Below are 17,950 nucleotides of genomic sequence, written 5' to 3'. Positions count from 1 at the left end.
TAAATAATAATTATACCCTCTATATTTTCCTTTTTATTATCTTATATTTTTCAATATTAGCGCGTTAATAATATAAAGAATAAGAGAAAAAACGCTATTCGAACAAAAAAAAAAAAAAAAGAAGAAATAACAAATATATATAAAACACCAACTATTATGTATAAATATAATGGGGACAAGATTGCGCAGCTGTAAAAAAAATAATGTATATATATAAAATGATAGAAGAAACTGAATCTATTATTTGAATGAAAAGAGGAAAGATAAAGGTATATTCAGTTGATATTTCTAGTCAGTATTGAATGAAATGGTAATAATAATTCGCATATGAGGAAGCAAGTGACTCGTTGTATCCTTGGCTCTCAAAAACGAGACACGAGAAGAATAAGAATAAAAAAGAGAAACCAAAAAAATAAATAAAATATAAAATCGGGAGAAACTTCCCTCGGCAAGCTCGGGGGCTCTGTACCTTCTGGTTTGATATGCGTTTGCTCGTCAGCTACCCATATAATCTTCTATCATAGTCATAAAGTAAATGTATGTATAATGATAATTGCAATAACGAACGCCCGAGATCCCCGAAAAAACAGAACAAAATTAATAAAAAGAAATTACAAGAAAAATGTGAAAACAAAAAATATATATGTATATATATATCAAGACGTAGCAAACAAATTGAATTATTTTTTAAATGTACAATTATAGTGAGTTACGCTTATATGTATACCTGAACATTATGGTATACCTATACGCGTGACAGTTAGGCAATCTTATCTTCATATTTTTTCAAGAGCTCAAGATATACAATATATAACGGCAATTGCGAGAAAATTCTCGGATGTTTGGACTATTACAACATTCGAAACGAAAAACATAAAATACCAAAAAAAAAATAAAGGAAATCTGAGTAAAGAAAGCGAATCGATGATATATTATCATTATAATTGGGTGATTTGAGAGAATTAAAAAACAGAAAAACAGAAAAAACATTTTTCAATTCGTTGGAATACCAAAATAATTATATTGGAGATGATTATAGAGAAAAAAAAATATACCTATATGTAATAGGATATTCAATAATACATATTAATATTAATAATCATAATAACAACAAGAACAACAACAATAACAATTATGACGATAATAACCATAATAATAATAAAAAATCAACAATCTTAGAAGTTATCATGATAATCACAATAATATAATAATTATTAATATTACTATAATAATCGTAATAGGATTAATAATAACCTTGATAATAATAACAATAGTAATAGTATCTAGTAACAACAATAACAATTATGATGATAATAATCATAATAATAATAAGATCAATAATAATCTTAAAAATAATCATTATAATCATTATAATATTCATAATATTAATAGTAATAATGTTACTATAACGATAATGATGACATGAACTTGTACGGGATATAGCAAATCGGGTGATTATATAATTTACCTGCAATGACGAACTAATGATCATCAATAGATCCCTCGAAAATTGAAAAAAGGAAAGGAAGAAAATATGACGAATCTTTTAATTGTCAAGCCAGGCTCCAATTTGACGGTACACGACGTCGACCTAATCACAGAGAATCGAAACAGTATTTTACACCTTATTTGTCATATCCTGTATTATGAAATATATATATAATATATAGTTATATATATATACGTATATTGTGTATATGCGAGAAATGTAGTTCCTTATGAGCCGCTTTGGCAAGCGTAGCTCAGCGAAAATAAAATGAGAAGAGAAAAAAGAAAAAAAGATTTTGAAAAATTGAGAAAAAGAAAAAAAAATGAAATAAATAATAAATGATAATATTAATATTTAAAAAAAAAAATACAAGAGTGGCTATACCCAATTATAAGCGCTCGAGTGAGTGTTGAGTGTGTGCTAAACTGCTGTTGCTATAATGTATATAGTTATATATATCTATATATATACATATATAGATATATACGTACATATATATATAAATATAATAACGATTATTATAATAATATAAAATTAACAAATCAATTAACAAATAATAGATGACTATGGATTAGATAACTTAGTTGAATGCAGAACATTCGATCGTTCGAACAGAAACAGCAGCAGACTATATACTAAATATATCTCGTATACATACATATAAGTATGTGACCGGAGACATTTGGAAGAGAGAAAAAAAAATTAAATAAATTAATGAAAGAAACAACACAGAAAAACCGAGTTCGCAAATTTGTAATATATGGATCGATTATAATAATAACGATAATAACAATAATAATAACATGATGCAAAATTGTTTAACATTATAATATTGTCTCAATTATACATATAACATATAACAAATTAGGTTCAGCGATTCAACATTTTCATAATAAATTATTCATTCGGAATTAAAACCTCACAATTTTCTTCAACGTTGGTAATCGTTCGATTATGTTTACGTCCATTTTATGAATTTGCTTTCATCCGATAACTATGATACTGCAATTACGCTGTAATATCACACCGAGCTGTAGTAAAAGAAAAGAAAATTTAAGATTAAAAGGGGATTCGAAGAGGAAGGCAATGAACGAAATAAATTAATGGGAGAAAAAAAACCAAATATTATACACGATACAAATTAATAACGAATCATATTATAATTACTATATTACCACTATCGTAAGCGTATAATGATTATGAGTAAAAGAAATAAAAAATTAATTTAAAAAAAGAACAAAATTTTTAAAAATTACTATAGTTATATGTATGTTACATGTATCAATGCATCGATCAATGATGTTCGCGAAAATGAAAGATATACAGTGAGTTTCTGGTCAAACTCGTGGTGATTCACCCATGCGTCAAATATTCGAATTTCTCGGTCTACGAGGGGGCCCGAGCTTTGCTGGAGTCAGGTAGCCAGCCACGGGCGCGCGGTTTGTTGTGGGGTGTCACCTCTGCTCAGCCCTGAAGGTGACGTCTCACAACAAAGCGCTACCCTGCTGGCTACACCGACTACTCCAGCCCAGCTCGGGTTCTCTGGTAGAACGAAAAATTCAAATATTTCGACACATGCGTGGATCGCGACCGCTTTCGCCAAACGCTCACAGTATATATAGATATATATATCAATTAATTCGTATTATAAAATCGCATTGTTGAACCAAAAAAAAAATAAGATTACGAAATTGCCTAATTTGAAGAATTATCTTTGGAAGAAAAAATACGAAGAACATAATGCGAATGAGTAATAGAATTTGATCGTATAATTATGAAGAGTAAGAGTAATAAATTATAAAAAGAGAGGAATAAAAAAAAGATCTAAAATAATAATATAACGAAATATCGAAGTAATATACTTGGCACAAAGAATCATTGATTAACGATATACATATATCTCTATACATACATCATATGTTATATATATAAAATGAAAATAAATAAATTAATAAATTAAAAAAATAGGTAACAAAGGACAGGACCACGGTCGCGAATCATCATACTATAATCTCTACGGTATCGTTGAAGGATAAAGAGTAACGAGAAAATTAAAAATTAAAAGAAAAAAAAACTATTCTAAATGTACCTACCTACTATAGCATTCAAAAGTAACCATGCCTTCCTATCGTTATAAAAAACCAAGAATAAGAAATAATGACGAATGAAAAAACCGTAACAATAATGAAAATCTACCCCGTGTCTTTATTAGAGGGAAGAAACGCAGAATATTGTTATATCATTTGTAATTCGACAGATTTTTTTTAGTAATATTTCTAAATCATCCAGACTCTAATTTTCTCCAACATCTCGTTATAATTATGTAGCGACGATATAACAAAAAAATGAATGAAAAATAAAATAAAAAATATGATTGTTGAACTAGACCTAAAACAAACGTGAGACATTCTCGCGTCATATTGCTGTGCAGGCGCGTTTCTTATCCTAATATTTGATGAGGAGGAAAAAGATGAATCCCTTTTAACAAGCGTTACATAACTCCACTACAGTTCTTATCTTAAGGTAGATGCTTTGTCTATCGGTCACAAGTAGTCGCATTTCATAGGCTTGGTACATGTACTTGAAAACTTACACCCGTATACATAACTACATTTAACCAGATACACACACACACACATGTTTGAGGAAATAAGAGAATCGAAAAGATATAGAAAAGAGAATAAAAAAACGCTCCGTTAAACTATAGAAACTACTACACATTATACGCGGTAAATGTTGTCGATATACATATATATACTATACTACGTTATGAAAATTGATTCAGATGACAAACCATTACAATTGAACCAATAGCAATCATCATTATTATACCTGTTCTAAATTTATATAAGGTATATCATCTTTTAAAATATATTCTATCGACGACCCGAGAAACGAATTTCTCAAAACTAATGGAGGATGATGAAAAACCAAATAATTAAATCAAAAAAGCGCTCATATAGTTTACTATTTAATGTGTGGCACACATATACATTTGATAATTAATCGAGTAAATCATTCGTGTGATTTTTTATACTCTTGAAAATCAATATTTTACCACACAAATACCGATAGAAGTTTGCATAGATTGGCCGGGCGAAGGCTTCCAGTAAGTATCAATTACAAGAAAAGAATAATTAATGAATGAATGAACAAATATCATCCGCAGAAAAAAAGTAAAAAGATTATATCTGAATGGATGAAATTTAAAAACAAAAGTTCGAAACGATTACAGACGCAGAAAAAAAACAATTTATAAATGAAATGGCGTTGAATCTGAATCAATTTGAATGCGAAGAACGGTTAGTAGGTATAAATAGCTAGCTGACATTATTCAATTGTTGAACAATAAAACTCGTCGTTGAGTTAATTATGTGCGGTAATAATATATTAACAATGATAAAGATTATATATATTATACAATGTTATTAATAATATACATAATTCGTTGGCCGTGGTTCCTCGGGCAGATGTCACAATTTCCGCGTCGACTTTATCACAACCGATTAAGATTTTTCCTTTTCTTTTTTCGATTAGTTCCGGTGATTTTCTTATTAAAAATTTCGTTGCACTATACGTATATATAACTATATTACATTAGAACGTGTGATTCGTTTATTGTTTTATTTTATTTTATTCTTCATCATCAAACATTAATGTAATAGCATCGGTTATGACTGAAAATTGCCACGCAGAATGCAATTTTTCTTCTTAGGTTTTTTTTCTTTTCTTTTTCGTTCTGTACTTTTACACCTATATTATATCTGCATAATTGTTTCAATTATTTTTTGAAAAGTAAGTTGATTTCTAGTCAGAAACAATTATTATGCAAATACATAAAATATCTTTAATTTGAAAGAAAAATTAAAAAAAAAATTGATAAATAATAAATAATAATAATAATGATAATGATAATTAAAAAGTAAACAAAACAATTAAAGAAACGAATTACAAAAAAAAAATAATATATATATGTATATTTATAAGAAATATATATATATGTATGTATATATTTATCAGTTTCTCATGATTAAAATAATACTTGGGGTATATATGATGACGACTATATAGGTACGATACAATACTATTATTAATATATGTGTGTATATATATATACATATATATAATATAATTATTATAATATGATAATATCTTTGTAAATGAGAATCAAGACATTGATGGCTAGGGAACTTAATAAATTGAAATTCTATTAACCCAAAGTCGTTACTGTTCATTTTCAGAGGACCAGTTATAACACTCGATGCTCTTGGGATTACGTTATTGGTAATATTATTTTTATTATCTACTTTATCTATTCATCGATTCATTTATTGATCTATTTTTCTCGTAGTTCACTTCCTCTGCACCACTAAAATTTATTCATTTGCGCATGGTCGTACCACACCCTCTGCGGAGGGTCGGAGTACATGTCGACGTCTTTCAGAATATCCTCGATGAACTTGCGACGATCAACCGGATCTTCACTGTACGTATAAAAGTTTTTTGCCCAACGATTTGAAAAGCAAGCGCACCTCGAACTTTCAGATTTTGACCGGTGACTTTTGTACCGGCAATTTTATGAGAAAAGATCAATGTGGCCGATATCGTATGGTTTGTTTTCTCGAATAAAATTTGTTTGCGACAATAATAAATCGCGTGAAAAATGGTTTCTCAAATCTCGAGGACTTGTACCACACGGAATTTGCATGATCAGATACCGAACGCTTGGGAAATTTAGTTGTTTTTTTTTTTTCATTCATTCTTTTCTTAAATTATTCGGGCAACCCGTGCGTTGAATTCTTCATCGCTAATCGGAAGGGCCTACTTCTAGAAAAACCACATTTTTATGGTCGTTCTGACGAAAGAAAAACCGGTCTCGAATAATCGAATAATTTTTCAAAAGATCGTCGGCGACTCTTGGTCAGTGAAAATCTCGACCGATTTTCGTCCACCGTTGAAACAATCGCGCGATATTGAAAAAACCGTTTCTGTGACATTGAAAAGACATTTTCGTTCGTCGTTCGAAGAGTCCAAGGTTTGGTAGGGGATCTTCGTCGACCTATACCTCGTAACGCGTGGGTTACGGAGTAGCAGATAACGCGAAGACATAATGTGGATAGCGCGACGCCGCATAATAACTTATGCACGTACCCGATATACATTCTTTTGTGATGCGATCGTACAATGGGATCGCACGTATTGTCGGTTAGTCGAATTTCTATCACAAAGAAATAAGCAAGTAGCCAGCCGATTTTTCTCGCCGTTTAAACACGAAACGCCCCTCCGCGAGCTCTTGTCATGTGGATCTCGAGACCCCCAAGATCACGGTTTCTCTCGCGCCCTTGTAACTCGCTATCCATTCATTCCGTCCATCGATCAACGATCGTAGAAAAAAGGAAAACGATTCTTATCAACCGACTCACCGGCGCCACTCGCTTCGCCAAATAAAGGCGAAATTATATCGGACTCGATAAAATATTTTCACCGTTCACGGGAACTTGAACAAAGAAAACCGCGACCTTCGAGCGGGTACGTCCGTCGTTGGAGTGAATTTCGATTTTAGGTAATTAGCTGACCGACGCTTGATTACTGCAATCAGGACTGGGTAAACTGCATGAAGATATTATAATCACGCTCTAGTCGGGAAAAAGCTTATTGATTGTGGTTAATGCGTGTATATCCCGGGCGTTGTTCGCGTTTCGAATTTTCCCTGCTAAAAATGTCGATAATTTAATTTCATTCAAATGAATGGACTTCCGTCGCAAACGAAACAAAACGAATAAATAAATGAATAAATAAATAAACAATTTACGTCGGGTTTCCAGGATGTTATAATTAGCGAAGAAATTTAGTATAATTCCAGATAACAGAATAGAATCTGGTCCCACCACTTGCACTCGTGCTTCTGCGCCCGCTATATAAAACCCTGAGACGCCTTAGGCTCTAGGATCATTACAAAATGTACTCAGTCGCGGATAACGGCCTCGTGGCAAGCGGCAAGTTGGAGGAAAATTCAAAGACGAACAGGTACGTGTTTTGTGAAAATTCGAACCGGATTGCGCGATGAAAATCAGATCGAACGTATTCACTTTTACATTTTATTTGTTTATTCATTCGTTCACCTTTTTCCTTTCATTAACAGTAACTCGAGAGGGCCGATTCCCGATTTGCGTGATTTTAGTAAACAGGAATTACAGAACTTCCTGGATTCGTTCGACACGATCTTATCGGATTGCGATGGTGAGTCTACTTATCGTTAAAAAACCGCAATTATGTCTATCGTTGTACACGTGCGCGGTACGTGACACTTCGTTTCCGCGTGTATAGTTGTAAGGAAGAGTGGAAAAACCAGAGACTGAGAAATTTTTCCAACACCCTTGTCAATCCTTCATTTTATCAGGCGTGCTATGGAGCTGTCACACACCGATCAAAGGATCGCTCGCTGCTTTGAAGGAATTACAGGAGATGGGAAAGAACGTTTACTTCGTATCCAACAACAGCACGCTCTCCATCGATAACTTCGTCAAGAAATTGGAGAGACTTGGATTCCCAGCAAAAAAGGTAACGCGGAAGTCGCCTCCAATCAATTATCGCATCATCTGGCCAAGGGGACGATATTTGTAAATTTTCTTTTCCGATCCGCAGCACCAAGTGGTCGTTCCGTCGTTGGTCGTTGCCTGGTACCTGACATCCATCGATTTCAAAGGAGAGGCCTTCGTTGTCGGCACCACTGCGTTCAAGAATGTCCTGAGAGATGCTGGAGTGAAGATATCCACGTGTGACGTACGCGGACCAGCTAAACCCCGTGCAATAATTCATCCGCAGAGTTGAGATCCGGTTTTATTTTCATCCTTTTTTTCAGCCCGAACTCGTCGACGAGGATCTCGGAGCCGTGGTAGAGGCTCTAAAGGATTACCCGGGCGTCAAAGCCATCATCCATGACTTCGATCCGAACGCGAGTTGGATGAAGATAATGAGATCGGTGATCTCTCTGAGGCGAGACGACTGCATTTTTATAGCGGCAGCGATGGACGCCCTCGTGCCCGTTGGAGCCAAATACCCTTTGTTAGGTGAGACGGTTGACCTGGGAATCTTTCGTCGGAAATTTTCATCGAATCGAATGATAACTCGGACTCACACGTGTCGTTTTATTTTTACAGGTACGAAGTTATTCACGGACGTAGTCAGCCAGACGGTAGGACGACAGCCAATTTTGACCGCCAAGCCGAGTCAGCTGCTGAAAGAGTACGTTTTCAAAAATTGCGACCTCAACGGCGCGGAACGAACCGTTTTCGTCGGAGACACGTGAGTTTCTTCGTCCCCTTTTGGTATTTTTTGTATAAATTTTTGACACAAATTTAACAACGAATACGTGTTTTTCCAGCATTACTCAGGACGCAAAATTCGCCTCGTTGTGCGGTTTTAAAAAGATGTTCGTTACCTCCGGGGTTGCAACTTTGGAGGATGCCTTGAAGGAGGAAGAAGCTCGTCCGGATATTTGGATTCCTTCTCTCGGTGATTTTTTGCCATTGTTCGAAGGTCTCAACTCCGGACAAAATTCATCCGACCAAAGTCTTTGATGTAAGAAAAAAAAAGCGTACACTGATAAGTTTATGATTAAAAATTAGCTCCTCGTTGTGTGTCTAGAGTATTTTTTGCTACGATAATTAAACGAAAATCGTTTTTGAATAATTCTGTTCTGAAAAATCGAATCTCGGGACGCCGCAAATATCGACCCCATATGTACCCAAGTCATAGCATGATATATATTTACTTGTATTTACTTGTTACATTTTTTTTGTTACACTTACACATTTCGTACCTATAAATTTCGAAGTTTTGATAGATTACAATTTTTTTAAAAAAAATTCCTACTTCGCAAGAGCGTTGAAGTTACGTGAAAATTGCGACACGAAAAGTGAGCCATAAAAAGTGGCCCATCATCTTTAAACGCCAACAAACTAGACGTTCAATTATATACCAATAAAAGCACCGCAAAATTGATAAGAAGAGAAAAAGAAAAACTGAAAGAAATGTTTGCATTCCAAGACTCAAATTTATGATCGTCGCGTAGATGAGACAAAACCAGTATATTATAAGTATAATAAGTACGCATGTATATAATTCTGACAAATATTATGCGATGCGATATACCGCAAGGTCTGAAAGTTGCGATTTCCGAGAACAGAATGCTCCGCGTAACGAACCAGGCTAAACGACGCACCGATGCACAACCCTAATCAATTTAATCCTCTGAATTATGTTCGCCAGTCTTCTGACATTGATACTTGTCGCCTACATGTGCGTGCACTTCGATCACAGTCACAAATTTTACTATCTACACGTACGAGGTCCACGTCATCGGTATCTTCGACTACTCGACGGCCGAAGCGCATTCAGAAGCCGCCATTCCAACGAGACGGAGTAACATATCGTTCGCTGATAGCTTAAGAAAATATTCGCCGCGATTAATTTTCTTCGTTAGAAAAAATTCACCATGGGTGCATTTTCGAAGGAGACCGCTATAACTATTGGCGTTGGAGCAGCCGCAGCTGCTTTAATCCTAACAACCACCTGGTGCCAGTGAGTTCGATCCTCCGATTTTTAAATAAAACCGAATCGGTAATTGGTGTCGCGCGATATTAATATTAATTACGTTATCCGTGCTCAGATACAAAAAAAGGAGGAACAATCGCATCCCCACAAAATGGATAGAAGTAGGAACCGTCGACGAACTAGCGATATATCCCTTAAAAGCTGGAAGCGGTAAAAACGTCGATCATTTCGAATGCACGGAAACCGGACCAATCCTCCTGCAAGAGGGTAAACTGCTCCTCAAAGACAGGTGAGAATTTTTTTTTTTTTTTGTCACGCCGTTCGTTGACAATTTCGGACATTGATTACCGATTTCAACAGGTGTTTTTTGATCTACAAAGAGAAGGACGGTGAACTTAGGCACGAGGGTCATTACCCGAGAATGGTTCTCATAACTCTCGAGCCTGTGAATGAGAGGGAAGTGAAATTATCAGCGCCTGAAATGACTCCTGTGATCGTCGACACGTCGCTGCTAAAAAAAAATCCGAATTTAGTTAAATGCAAACTCTTTCACGACGAGCCCACGGAATGCATCGACTGCGGTGACGAAGCTGCTGAATGGGTGTCCAGACATCTCGGCGAAAAAAGTACAACCCTCAGACTTGGGATGTTCGCAAATTGGAAACGAAACTTGAACGCTAAAGCTACGAAGCCTCTCGTTAAATTTTATAAAAATATGAGGAACGAAGATTTGGTAATTGATTTGAAAAGTATTTTTCTCACTCGTCAAAATCTCTCTCCCTAGTTATACGGATGTGATCGACTATCGACCAAAAAATTACAGGGCATTTACTCGGACCTCAGTAGCTACATGATATGCAATCGGGCCTCCTTGAAAGATTTGGGTGAAAAATTATCGACCGAGGCTTCATCCTTGAGATTCAGGCCCAACATTACCGTAAACGGGCCCGAAGCGTTCGCCGAAGACAAATGGGACTGGGTAAAAATTGGGGATGAAACGGTGTTCAGAAGCTTCAAGCCGTGCACCAGGTGTCCGAGAGTCAACGTCGATCCCAAAACCGGAATAAGGGAGCAAAAGTTTTATCAAAAATTGAAAGAGTACGTCGAATTTCGGCCCTCGAGGCACACGATCGAATCCTCTCTACTTTGCTCATCGGTATTCAGCAACCCTTTATTTTTAATTCAGGTACAGACAGGTGACAGAAGAAAAGCAACGAGCCGTAGAAGGCGAATCTCCAGTGATGGGATTATACGTGGGACTTTATAAAATGGGAACCGTGAAACTCGGGGACAAAGTTTACGTGGGGTGATGAGTCTGAGTCGCTATTGTACCTACTTGGGTACCTTCGGACGAAAATAAGACGACGACACTCGGCAACTTTGTAAAATACTCAACCGATCGAAGATCAATATGATTTGTCTGTATGTTGAAATAAAACCTGAAGAATGTCGGATATAATCCGACATTGAGCTCCCTCCTCCGAGCGATAGTTTTTTTTATTAAATCAGCGTAGACCCAACGATGTAATGTTCGTACGTTTTACTCGTTGTTCGAGCGAGTATTATTATTTTCCGTTCATAATTATCTAACGTCCAACAACGTTGGTAGTTGATCGGAGTTAGCTACCGACTGTTATCTGCAGACAGTGAGATAACGAAATATTAACACCTAGCTGAGAAAAGTTCGGCCTACATACGAGAACCGCGCAATCGCTGCTAATTGCCCTTTGGTATATATTTATACATATGTAGATTATCGTACGGTAACGCTCTGCATTTCGTGCAAGTGCAAGTTCCCAGTCACATTCGAATGAACCGATACTTTTTTACTCTCATTTTTATCGGTAACGTGCGACCGCGGTGACGTTTTTACATAATCTCGTAGATGATACACAGATGTGACGGGAGTGATGTAATAAGCGAAGATTTATTTCACATCAATAATCGCGAATTCAAATCCGAGCCGAAATGAATATTCGCGATAACAAAATCTCTCTAATAATCGTGTGCGGTGCGACCGCTGTACTGGGGGTCGTGTACTGGATAAAGTATCGAAAAATCACGAAAGCGAAACGGACGGAACCAAAAACAGTGAACGAAACCACCTCTGAAAATATTTGCGAACGTACAGATGAGGGTACCGTGACCACCGCGGCTACCGCTGATCTGATAAAAACTGACGAAGATGAACTAGTGAAAATTTTACCCATTGAATGGAGAAAAATAGGTCAAGTAAAAGAACTTTTCATTTATCCATTAAAGTCAGGACGCGGTAAACCTCTGAAGGAGTCAGTGTTCGATGATCTTGGGATCACCGCCAAGAACGAAGAATTATTTTCGATCAGAGACCGGTACTGGTGTACTATTGTTTTATTTTTTTCTCCCGTTTTTTCTCAAAAATTTTAGACACGTTTCACAGACTAATTAGCTCTGTAAATTTATCGTCAGAATGTTCGTCGTCTACAAAGAGCAAAATGGTGACATAAAAACGGGAAAAAATTACCCAACTCTAGTCTTGGTAACGCTGAGCGCGGTGGACCAAATACACGTTAAATTGGAAGCCGTTGGAATGCCGTCTGTAATTTTTGAGGTCCCAGAAAATAATGGGAACAATCTCGCTCCCGTTTCGTGTCTAGTTTGGTGGGATGAAGAACTGGCGTGCGTCGACTGTGGATCTGAAGTCGCCCGGTGGATATCCCGGTTCGTAGATCAGTTCAACCGATTTTGTAAAAAAAAATCCCGAACAACGAAAAAAAATTAATCCACCGATATTTTTGCAACAGTTTTTTAACCGGAACTAACAACGGGCTCCGCCTGGGCTGCGCGATCGGTAGACGAAAAGAATGTTCGAAAAAAGAATCGTGGAAAAAATTCGACGACGTATTCGCCACCCTCAAAACCGAAGGCACCGTAAGTAAGCGATTCTCATGCCACTCCCACTTTTGCAGATATTAATACGACCGCCTTTTTCAGGGTTTGCTGTCCGATTTAGCCAGCTACATGGTCATGTCGGAGTCATCCGTTTACGAGCTGAACCAAAAACTCGATCGTCCAGGTCCTGCGTTACAGTTTAGACCAAACCTCGTTGTTTCTGGTCCAGAACCGTTCGCCGAGGATAATTGGGAGTGGTTGAAAATCGGTCAGAACGTCGTGATAAGAAACGTCAAGCCGTACTCGAAGTATTCCCCCAATGGAAGAACTCACTTTACGTACATTTTTTCAAAACCTAATCGATTATTTTTTCAGTTACCGTGAGCAGAGAAATCCTCAGAGAGTACAAGTGAATGGAAAATCGCCGACGATGGGAATTTACTGTGGTATTTACAAAACCGGTGATGTTAAAATTGGGGATGAAGTCTACGTGGACGGTGTTGCGAATAAAATCGGTGGTCGCGACGCGCAAAATTTTTCGCGTAAAGAAAGTGAAAAAAATGGACATTATTCCAATGCCACCGAGGAGTCATCCTGAATTTATATTCTCAGAATGTCGAAATTGACTGATCTTTCGAACCACGAAACGGACATAAAAGTATATTAGTCCACCTCTGGTATAAGAAAATTATTTATTGTACGGACTTGAATCTAATAAAATAATCAACACGTTTGTTTTTTCTTTTTTCGCAATCATTACCGCGAGAGGTGATCCTAGCGACGAACGACGACCGAATGAATCCAGCTGGAGAAATTGGATGAAAGAATTTCCCCCTCTCAATGTTTATATTATTGTGTACATGTTCAACTGGCTTCGCTCCGATCTTAACAGTCGTTAGTCCGTTTTCCGTCCGCAGTTGTGCCTATCTCGTAGATAATTGGGGTGAAGGGTCACGTACACAAGTGACAATCAAGCGTAATCTAATACTGAAAGGAGTGGCAAAGAGGGATCGAAAAGGAGCCATTGAAAGATATGAATTATCCAGCTGCAGTATTGTGCTGTACGGCATTCGTGCAACAACATGCTGTGGATATCGTGGTTCCTTTACTTCTACCATTTGTCCAGCTACGTGGCCGAGACCCACAGAGTAACGGGGATAAAAAACGACGGTGGATATAGCGATAAAAGTTTTTATTAAAACCAATCAAAGCCGATTAATTTGATAAAAAACTTTTCATACAGGTTTCCAACACACTTTGGGGCACCTCAAGCCACGTGCGGCACCAGAAGTTCAAGCAGAAGCAGCTAGAGATGTGATATGGAGGATCTTAGGGGAGGATTACAAAAGATTTCCAGTATCCGTTGACCCCAGCATAGGTCCGATCGGCAAGGACGCTTTTCAGGTGAAAGAGAAAAAAAAAACCCTCGGTCGACATTGTCTAGAAAAAAAAGAAAGAAATATCAAAAAGTGGTCATCGATGTTGTTACAGGTATTCAAAAATGTTCTCGGGCAAATCGAAATCATCGGTACCACGGGAGTTGCTGCTGTATGGGGTTTCCATTACTACTTGAAAAATTACTGCAATTCACACATCACTTGGGAAGGATCGCGTATAAATTTGCCGAGTTTTTTTCAAGACGTCAACATCACGATAACTTCCAACGACAGGCGCGTGAAATTAATCGCGTCCAATCAAATTCGCGCAAAATCAGTTAACATTATTCCCGGTTTTCAGGTTTCGATATTATCAAAACGTCTGCACCGCAGGCTACAGTACAGCCTGGTGGGATTGGCCCGAGTGGGAAAAACACATCGACTGGATGGCTCTCAATGGAATAAACTTGGCTCTAGCGTTCCATGGCCAAGAAGCTATTTGGGAACGTATATACCTGCAACTGAATCTCACCAGAGCAGATATCGACGAACACTTTGGAGGACCGGCGTTTTTGCCTTGGTAATACCAACCACGAGTTCTCCGGCTGGTTTTCGCAGATTTTTCACGATAATTTTTGCTCATCCCTAGGGCTAGGATGGGCAACATTCGCGGCTGGGGTGGCCCGCTTCCCCCTACGTGGCATCGACACACCGTCGACCTTCAGCACAAAATTCTAAACAGAATGAGACTGCTGGGAATCGTACCTGTGCTCCCAGCTTTTTCAGGCCACGTACCAAGAGCCTTCCGAAAGATTTTTCCAAATGCGAGTTTGATTCTATCCGATACCTGGAATGGCTTCGACGATCAATACTGTTGGTGAGATGATACGACCGTCGTCTTTCAATGATGTACACCGAGAACACGTCACGCTGTAATCCGTCAATAATTTTTCAGCCCTTTTTTACTAGACCCAACGGATCCACTGTTCAAAAGGATAGGAACGATGTTCTTAGAGGAGGTAAGTCTAGCCGGTATTCTGAAGCGAATGAGCTTCGTTCCTTGGCAACTGGAATCATTGAAAAAAGAAAGTAATCTTTACAGTACACGAACGAGTTCGGCACCGATCACGTTTACAACTGCGACACGTTCAATGAAAATGAACCGAGTCGTAGCGATCTGGAATTCCTTGGTGAAATCAGCCGCTCAATTTTCTCGGCCATTACAAACGTGGACCCCGATGGAATCTGGTTGGTTGCGCAGCTCCGATTTGGCTGAAAAAATTACCTAAAACTAACGATGAAATTTTTTGTCAATCGATTTCAAGGGTCCTGCAAGGATGGTTGTTCGTTCATGAATTATCATTCTGGACAGAGCCGAGGGTAGAAGCCTTCCTCACCGCTGTGCCCGTTGTAAGTTTTAAGATGAAACGTAATCCCGAAATTTTCCGAGGTGCAAATTTAATCAATCAAACTCCAGGGAAAAATGATAGTGCTGGACCTCCAATCGGAGCAATTCCCGTCGTACGAAAGACTCGGGTCTTATTACGGGCAGCCATTCATCTGGTGCATGCTTCACAATTTCGGAGGAACGCTCGGGCTTCTCGGTTCGGCGAACATCATCAACAACGTGAGTTGAAAAAATTAAATCACAATCCATTTTTTCGACTCTGTAAATCCCTAAGAATATCCTGACGAATTGATTTTATTTACAGCGAGTTTTCGAAGGTAGAAACATGAGGAACAGCACGATGATAGGAACAGGACTCACCCCCGAAGGCATCAATCAAAATTATGTGATGTACGATTTGATGACCGAAATGGCTTATCGACGTGAACCAGCCGATCTCGATATCTGGTGAGCTCGTATTTAAACGCCATATTAAAAATCACAGCTCACGCGCAAAGTTTCCTTCTCTGTTTCAAGGTTTGAAAAATACGCGACCAGGAGGTACGGCGCTTGGAACGAGTACGCGGTTCAAGCTTGGCAAAAACTTAGAACATCGGCCTACGACTTCAACGGACCACAAAGAATAAGAGGGAAATACGTGATCACCAGACATCCCAGCACCAAAATCAACCCTTGGGTAAGTAAATGGGGTGGAATATCGATTCGCGATCCTCCGAGTCTGAATTTTGGTTTTTCTGAATCGATTCAAGGCTTGGTACAAACCTGAGGCTGTTTTGTCGGCGTGGGATCTCCTGCTCAGAGCACGACACGGTAGGCGAAACGATATATTCTATCAACACGATGTAGTCGACGTCACCAGGCAGGGATTACAACTCACTGCGGATACCCTTTATTTGAATATCATCCGCGGTTGGAAGAGCAAAAACATTACTCAGGTTCGGTGAGTCTCGTTCATCGCTGGTGAATTGTATTTATGGAAAATCCCGGATCCACGGAACCAGTTCAATTATAATTCATTGTACTTTCTTTCGTCGCTCGCAGCCTGAACGGAGAGCTATTTATGGATCTGTTCGACGATTTGGAAAGAATCTTGGCGTCGAACAAGGATTTCTTATTGGGATCGTGGCTCGAGGCTGCGAAGAGGTTGGCCACGAACGAAGATGATAAAAATTTGTACGAGTACAATGCTCGGAATCAAATAACTCTGTGGGGGCCCAGAGGCGAGATCCGAGATTACGCGAACAAGCAGTGGTCCGGATTAGTCGCCGACTACTACAAACCTCGATGGGGGTTCTTTTTGTTCGCCTTGAATTATTGTCTGGTACACAAAATTCCGTTCAACGCGACTGAAATTGATCTAGCGATATTCAACCAGGTCGAACAACCGTTCGCGATATCCAACAAGATTTATCCGACCTCCCCGCACGGTAATTTCGAAACTCTCGCGCGAATAATTTCCACAATTACTCGCTCGACGATTAGAATATCCATTCTAATAATTTTCATTTTTCAGGAAACAGTGTCGAGATAGCCGTTGCGTTGAATAAAAAATGGAGAACGATAAAGCCGTCGTCGAAACTGAGAGTACTCAAGAACAATCGTGGGTAAAAATTCCTTGATTAATAAGTTATTGATGTCCACAACAAAATGACTTTTCAAACTACGTGATATTTTATCAGGGGGATGATATTCAAGAATAATTGAATCCACGACTGTATGTCCCTCTCCACAACTAAATTCTCTGTTATAGTCTCATCAAAGACGGATAAATGTGTCACATAATTTTTTCTATCAGCAAACTTGTGTTTCAACGAAAAAAAAAAAAAAATCGTTTACAGAATTAAATGATATGACGCGAGTCTTCGACTGTATTCGACGTGATTTTGAATTCGGATGAGCTGGACTTTCGGACTCTTACGGTGTATGCAACTCGAGTTGCACGAATGCAACTCGCTGCGTTACTGTTGCATAAAGTCAGGCGCTCTTCGATCAGCTTCGCCGCGAGCAGTATCTAGCCATTTAAGTAAGTGTCTGACTAGATTTCTTTCTCTACATGAGTAATCCAACGTTTACGTAAAAGGAAAAGAAAAAAAATGAGCGGCGTTAGCCAATTCTATTGGGAAGAAGCGACTCGTGAACACTGACCAAAATTTGTGCGAAGCGTTTCAATTATTCCTAGACAAAAGGAGAACAAAAAAAAAAAAAAAGGGAAATAAAATACAACAAATAAATAGTAATGACGTCAGTTGC

At 38.0% G+C, this 17,950-nt stretch overlaps 3 protein-coding genes across 5 annotated transcripts; all 3 read left to right on the top strand.

The window, feature by feature from the left end:
• The first annotated feature begins 6,642 nt into the window (after positions 1-6,642).
• Positions 6,643-10,072, top strand: LOC105689267 (glycerol-3-phosphate phosphatase-like). Of its 3 annotated transcripts, none has more exons than XM_012406182.3 (8): positions 6,643-7,516; positions 7,632-7,729; positions 7,890-8,050; positions 8,135-8,272; positions 8,352-8,559; positions 8,650-8,794; positions 8,874-9,070; positions 9,761-10,072. In XM_012406182.3, exons 1-7 carry the CDS (start codon positions 7,449-7,451, stop codon positions 9,067-9,069), a joined length of 1,014 nt encoding a protein of 337 aa, XP_012261605.2. In that variant the 5' UTR covers positions 6,643-7,448; the 3' UTR covers position 9,070; positions 9,761-10,072. The 3 variants fall into 3 exon arrangements, with proteins under 3 accessions (XP_012261605.2, XP_048513792.1, XP_048513791.1); XM_048657835.1 differs by lacking the exon at positions 9,761-10,072 and adding an exon at positions 9,355-9,523; XM_048657834.1 differs by lacking the exon at positions 9,761-10,072 and having other exon boundaries at positions 6,659-7,516; positions 8,874-9,336.
• LOC105689210 lies at positions 9,935-13,649 on the top strand. The gene is made up of 10 exons (XM_012406062.3): positions 9,935-10,072; positions 10,161-10,334; positions 10,406-10,778; positions 10,869-11,143; positions 11,232-11,352; positions 11,996-12,396; positions 12,494-12,745; positions 12,829-12,955; positions 13,019-13,224; positions 13,292-13,649. Exons 1-10 carry the CDS (start codon positions 9,987-9,989, stop codon positions 13,512-13,514), a joined length of 2,238 nt encoding a protein of 745 aa, XP_012261485.2. The 5' UTR covers positions 9,935-9,986; the 3' UTR covers positions 13,515-13,649.
• Positions 13,650-13,784: 135 nt separating this feature from the next.
• Positions 13,785-17,488, top strand: LOC105689214 (alpha-N-acetylglucosaminidase). The gene is made up of 14 exons (XM_020854181.2): positions 13,785-14,086; positions 14,160-14,320; positions 14,408-14,586; positions 14,654-14,872; positions 14,942-15,169; positions 15,248-15,311; positions 15,395-15,540; positions 15,618-15,702; positions 15,770-15,919; positions 16,005-16,147; positions 16,217-16,376; positions 16,450-16,640; positions 16,742-17,127; positions 17,214-17,488. The coding sequence occupies exons 1-14, from the start codon at positions 13,999-14,001 to the stop codon at positions 17,306-17,308; spliced, it is 2,295 nt and encodes a 764-aa protein (XP_020709840.2). The 5' UTR covers positions 13,785-13,998; the 3' UTR covers positions 17,309-17,488.
• Positions 17,489-17,950: the final 462 nt, after the last annotated feature.

Source organism: Athalia rosae, chromosome 7 (assembly GCF_917208135.1).
Source record: "Athalia rosae chromosome 7, iyAthRosa1.1, whole genome shotgun sequence".
In the NCBI taxonomy this organism is placed as follows: domain Eukaryota; kingdom Metazoa; phylum Arthropoda; class Insecta; order Hymenoptera; family Athaliidae; genus Athalia; species Athalia rosae.
The sequence above is the reverse complement of the archived record's forward strand: the minus strand, read 5'-3'. Positions and strand labels throughout refer to the sequence as shown.

Bases quoted from the DNA above. Each gene is read 5' to 3' on its own strand.
- LOC105689267 (XM_012406182.3), top strand. From the start codon at position 7,449: ATGTACTCAGTCGCGGATAACGGCCTCGTGGCAAGCGGCAAGTTGGAG. The intron at 8,051-8,134 runs GTAACGCGGAAG...TCCGATCCGCAG, and splicing joins TTGGATTCCCAGCAAAAAAG to CACCAAGTGGTCGTTCCGTC. The intron at 8,273-8,351 runs GTACGCGGACCA...CCTTTTTTTCAG, and splicing joins TGAAGATATCCACGTGTGAC to CCCGAACTCGTCGACGAGGA.
- LOC105689210 (XM_012406062.3), top strand. From the start codon at position 9,987: ATGGGTGCATTTTCGAAGGAGACCGCTATAACTATTGGCGTTGGAGCA. The intron at 10,779-10,868 runs GTAATTGATTTG...AAAAAATTACAG, and splicing joins ATATGAGGAACGAAGATTTG to GGCATTTACTCGGACCTCAG. The intron at 12,746-12,828 runs GTTCGTAGATCA...TTTTTGCAACAG, and splicing joins GTCGCCCGGTGGATATCCCG to TTTTTTAACCGGAACTAACA.
- LOC105689214 (XM_020854181.2), top strand. From the start codon at position 13,999: ATGCTGTGGATATCGTGGTTCCTTTACTTCTACCATTTGTCCAGCTAC. The intron at 16,377-16,449 runs GTAAGTAAATGG...AATCGATTCAAG, and splicing joins GCACCAAAATCAACCCTTGG to GCTTGGTACAAACCTGAGGC. The intron at 17,128-17,213 runs GTAATTTCGAAA...TTCATTTTTCAG, and splicing joins TTATCCGACCTCCCCGCACG to GAAACAGTGTCGAGATAGCC.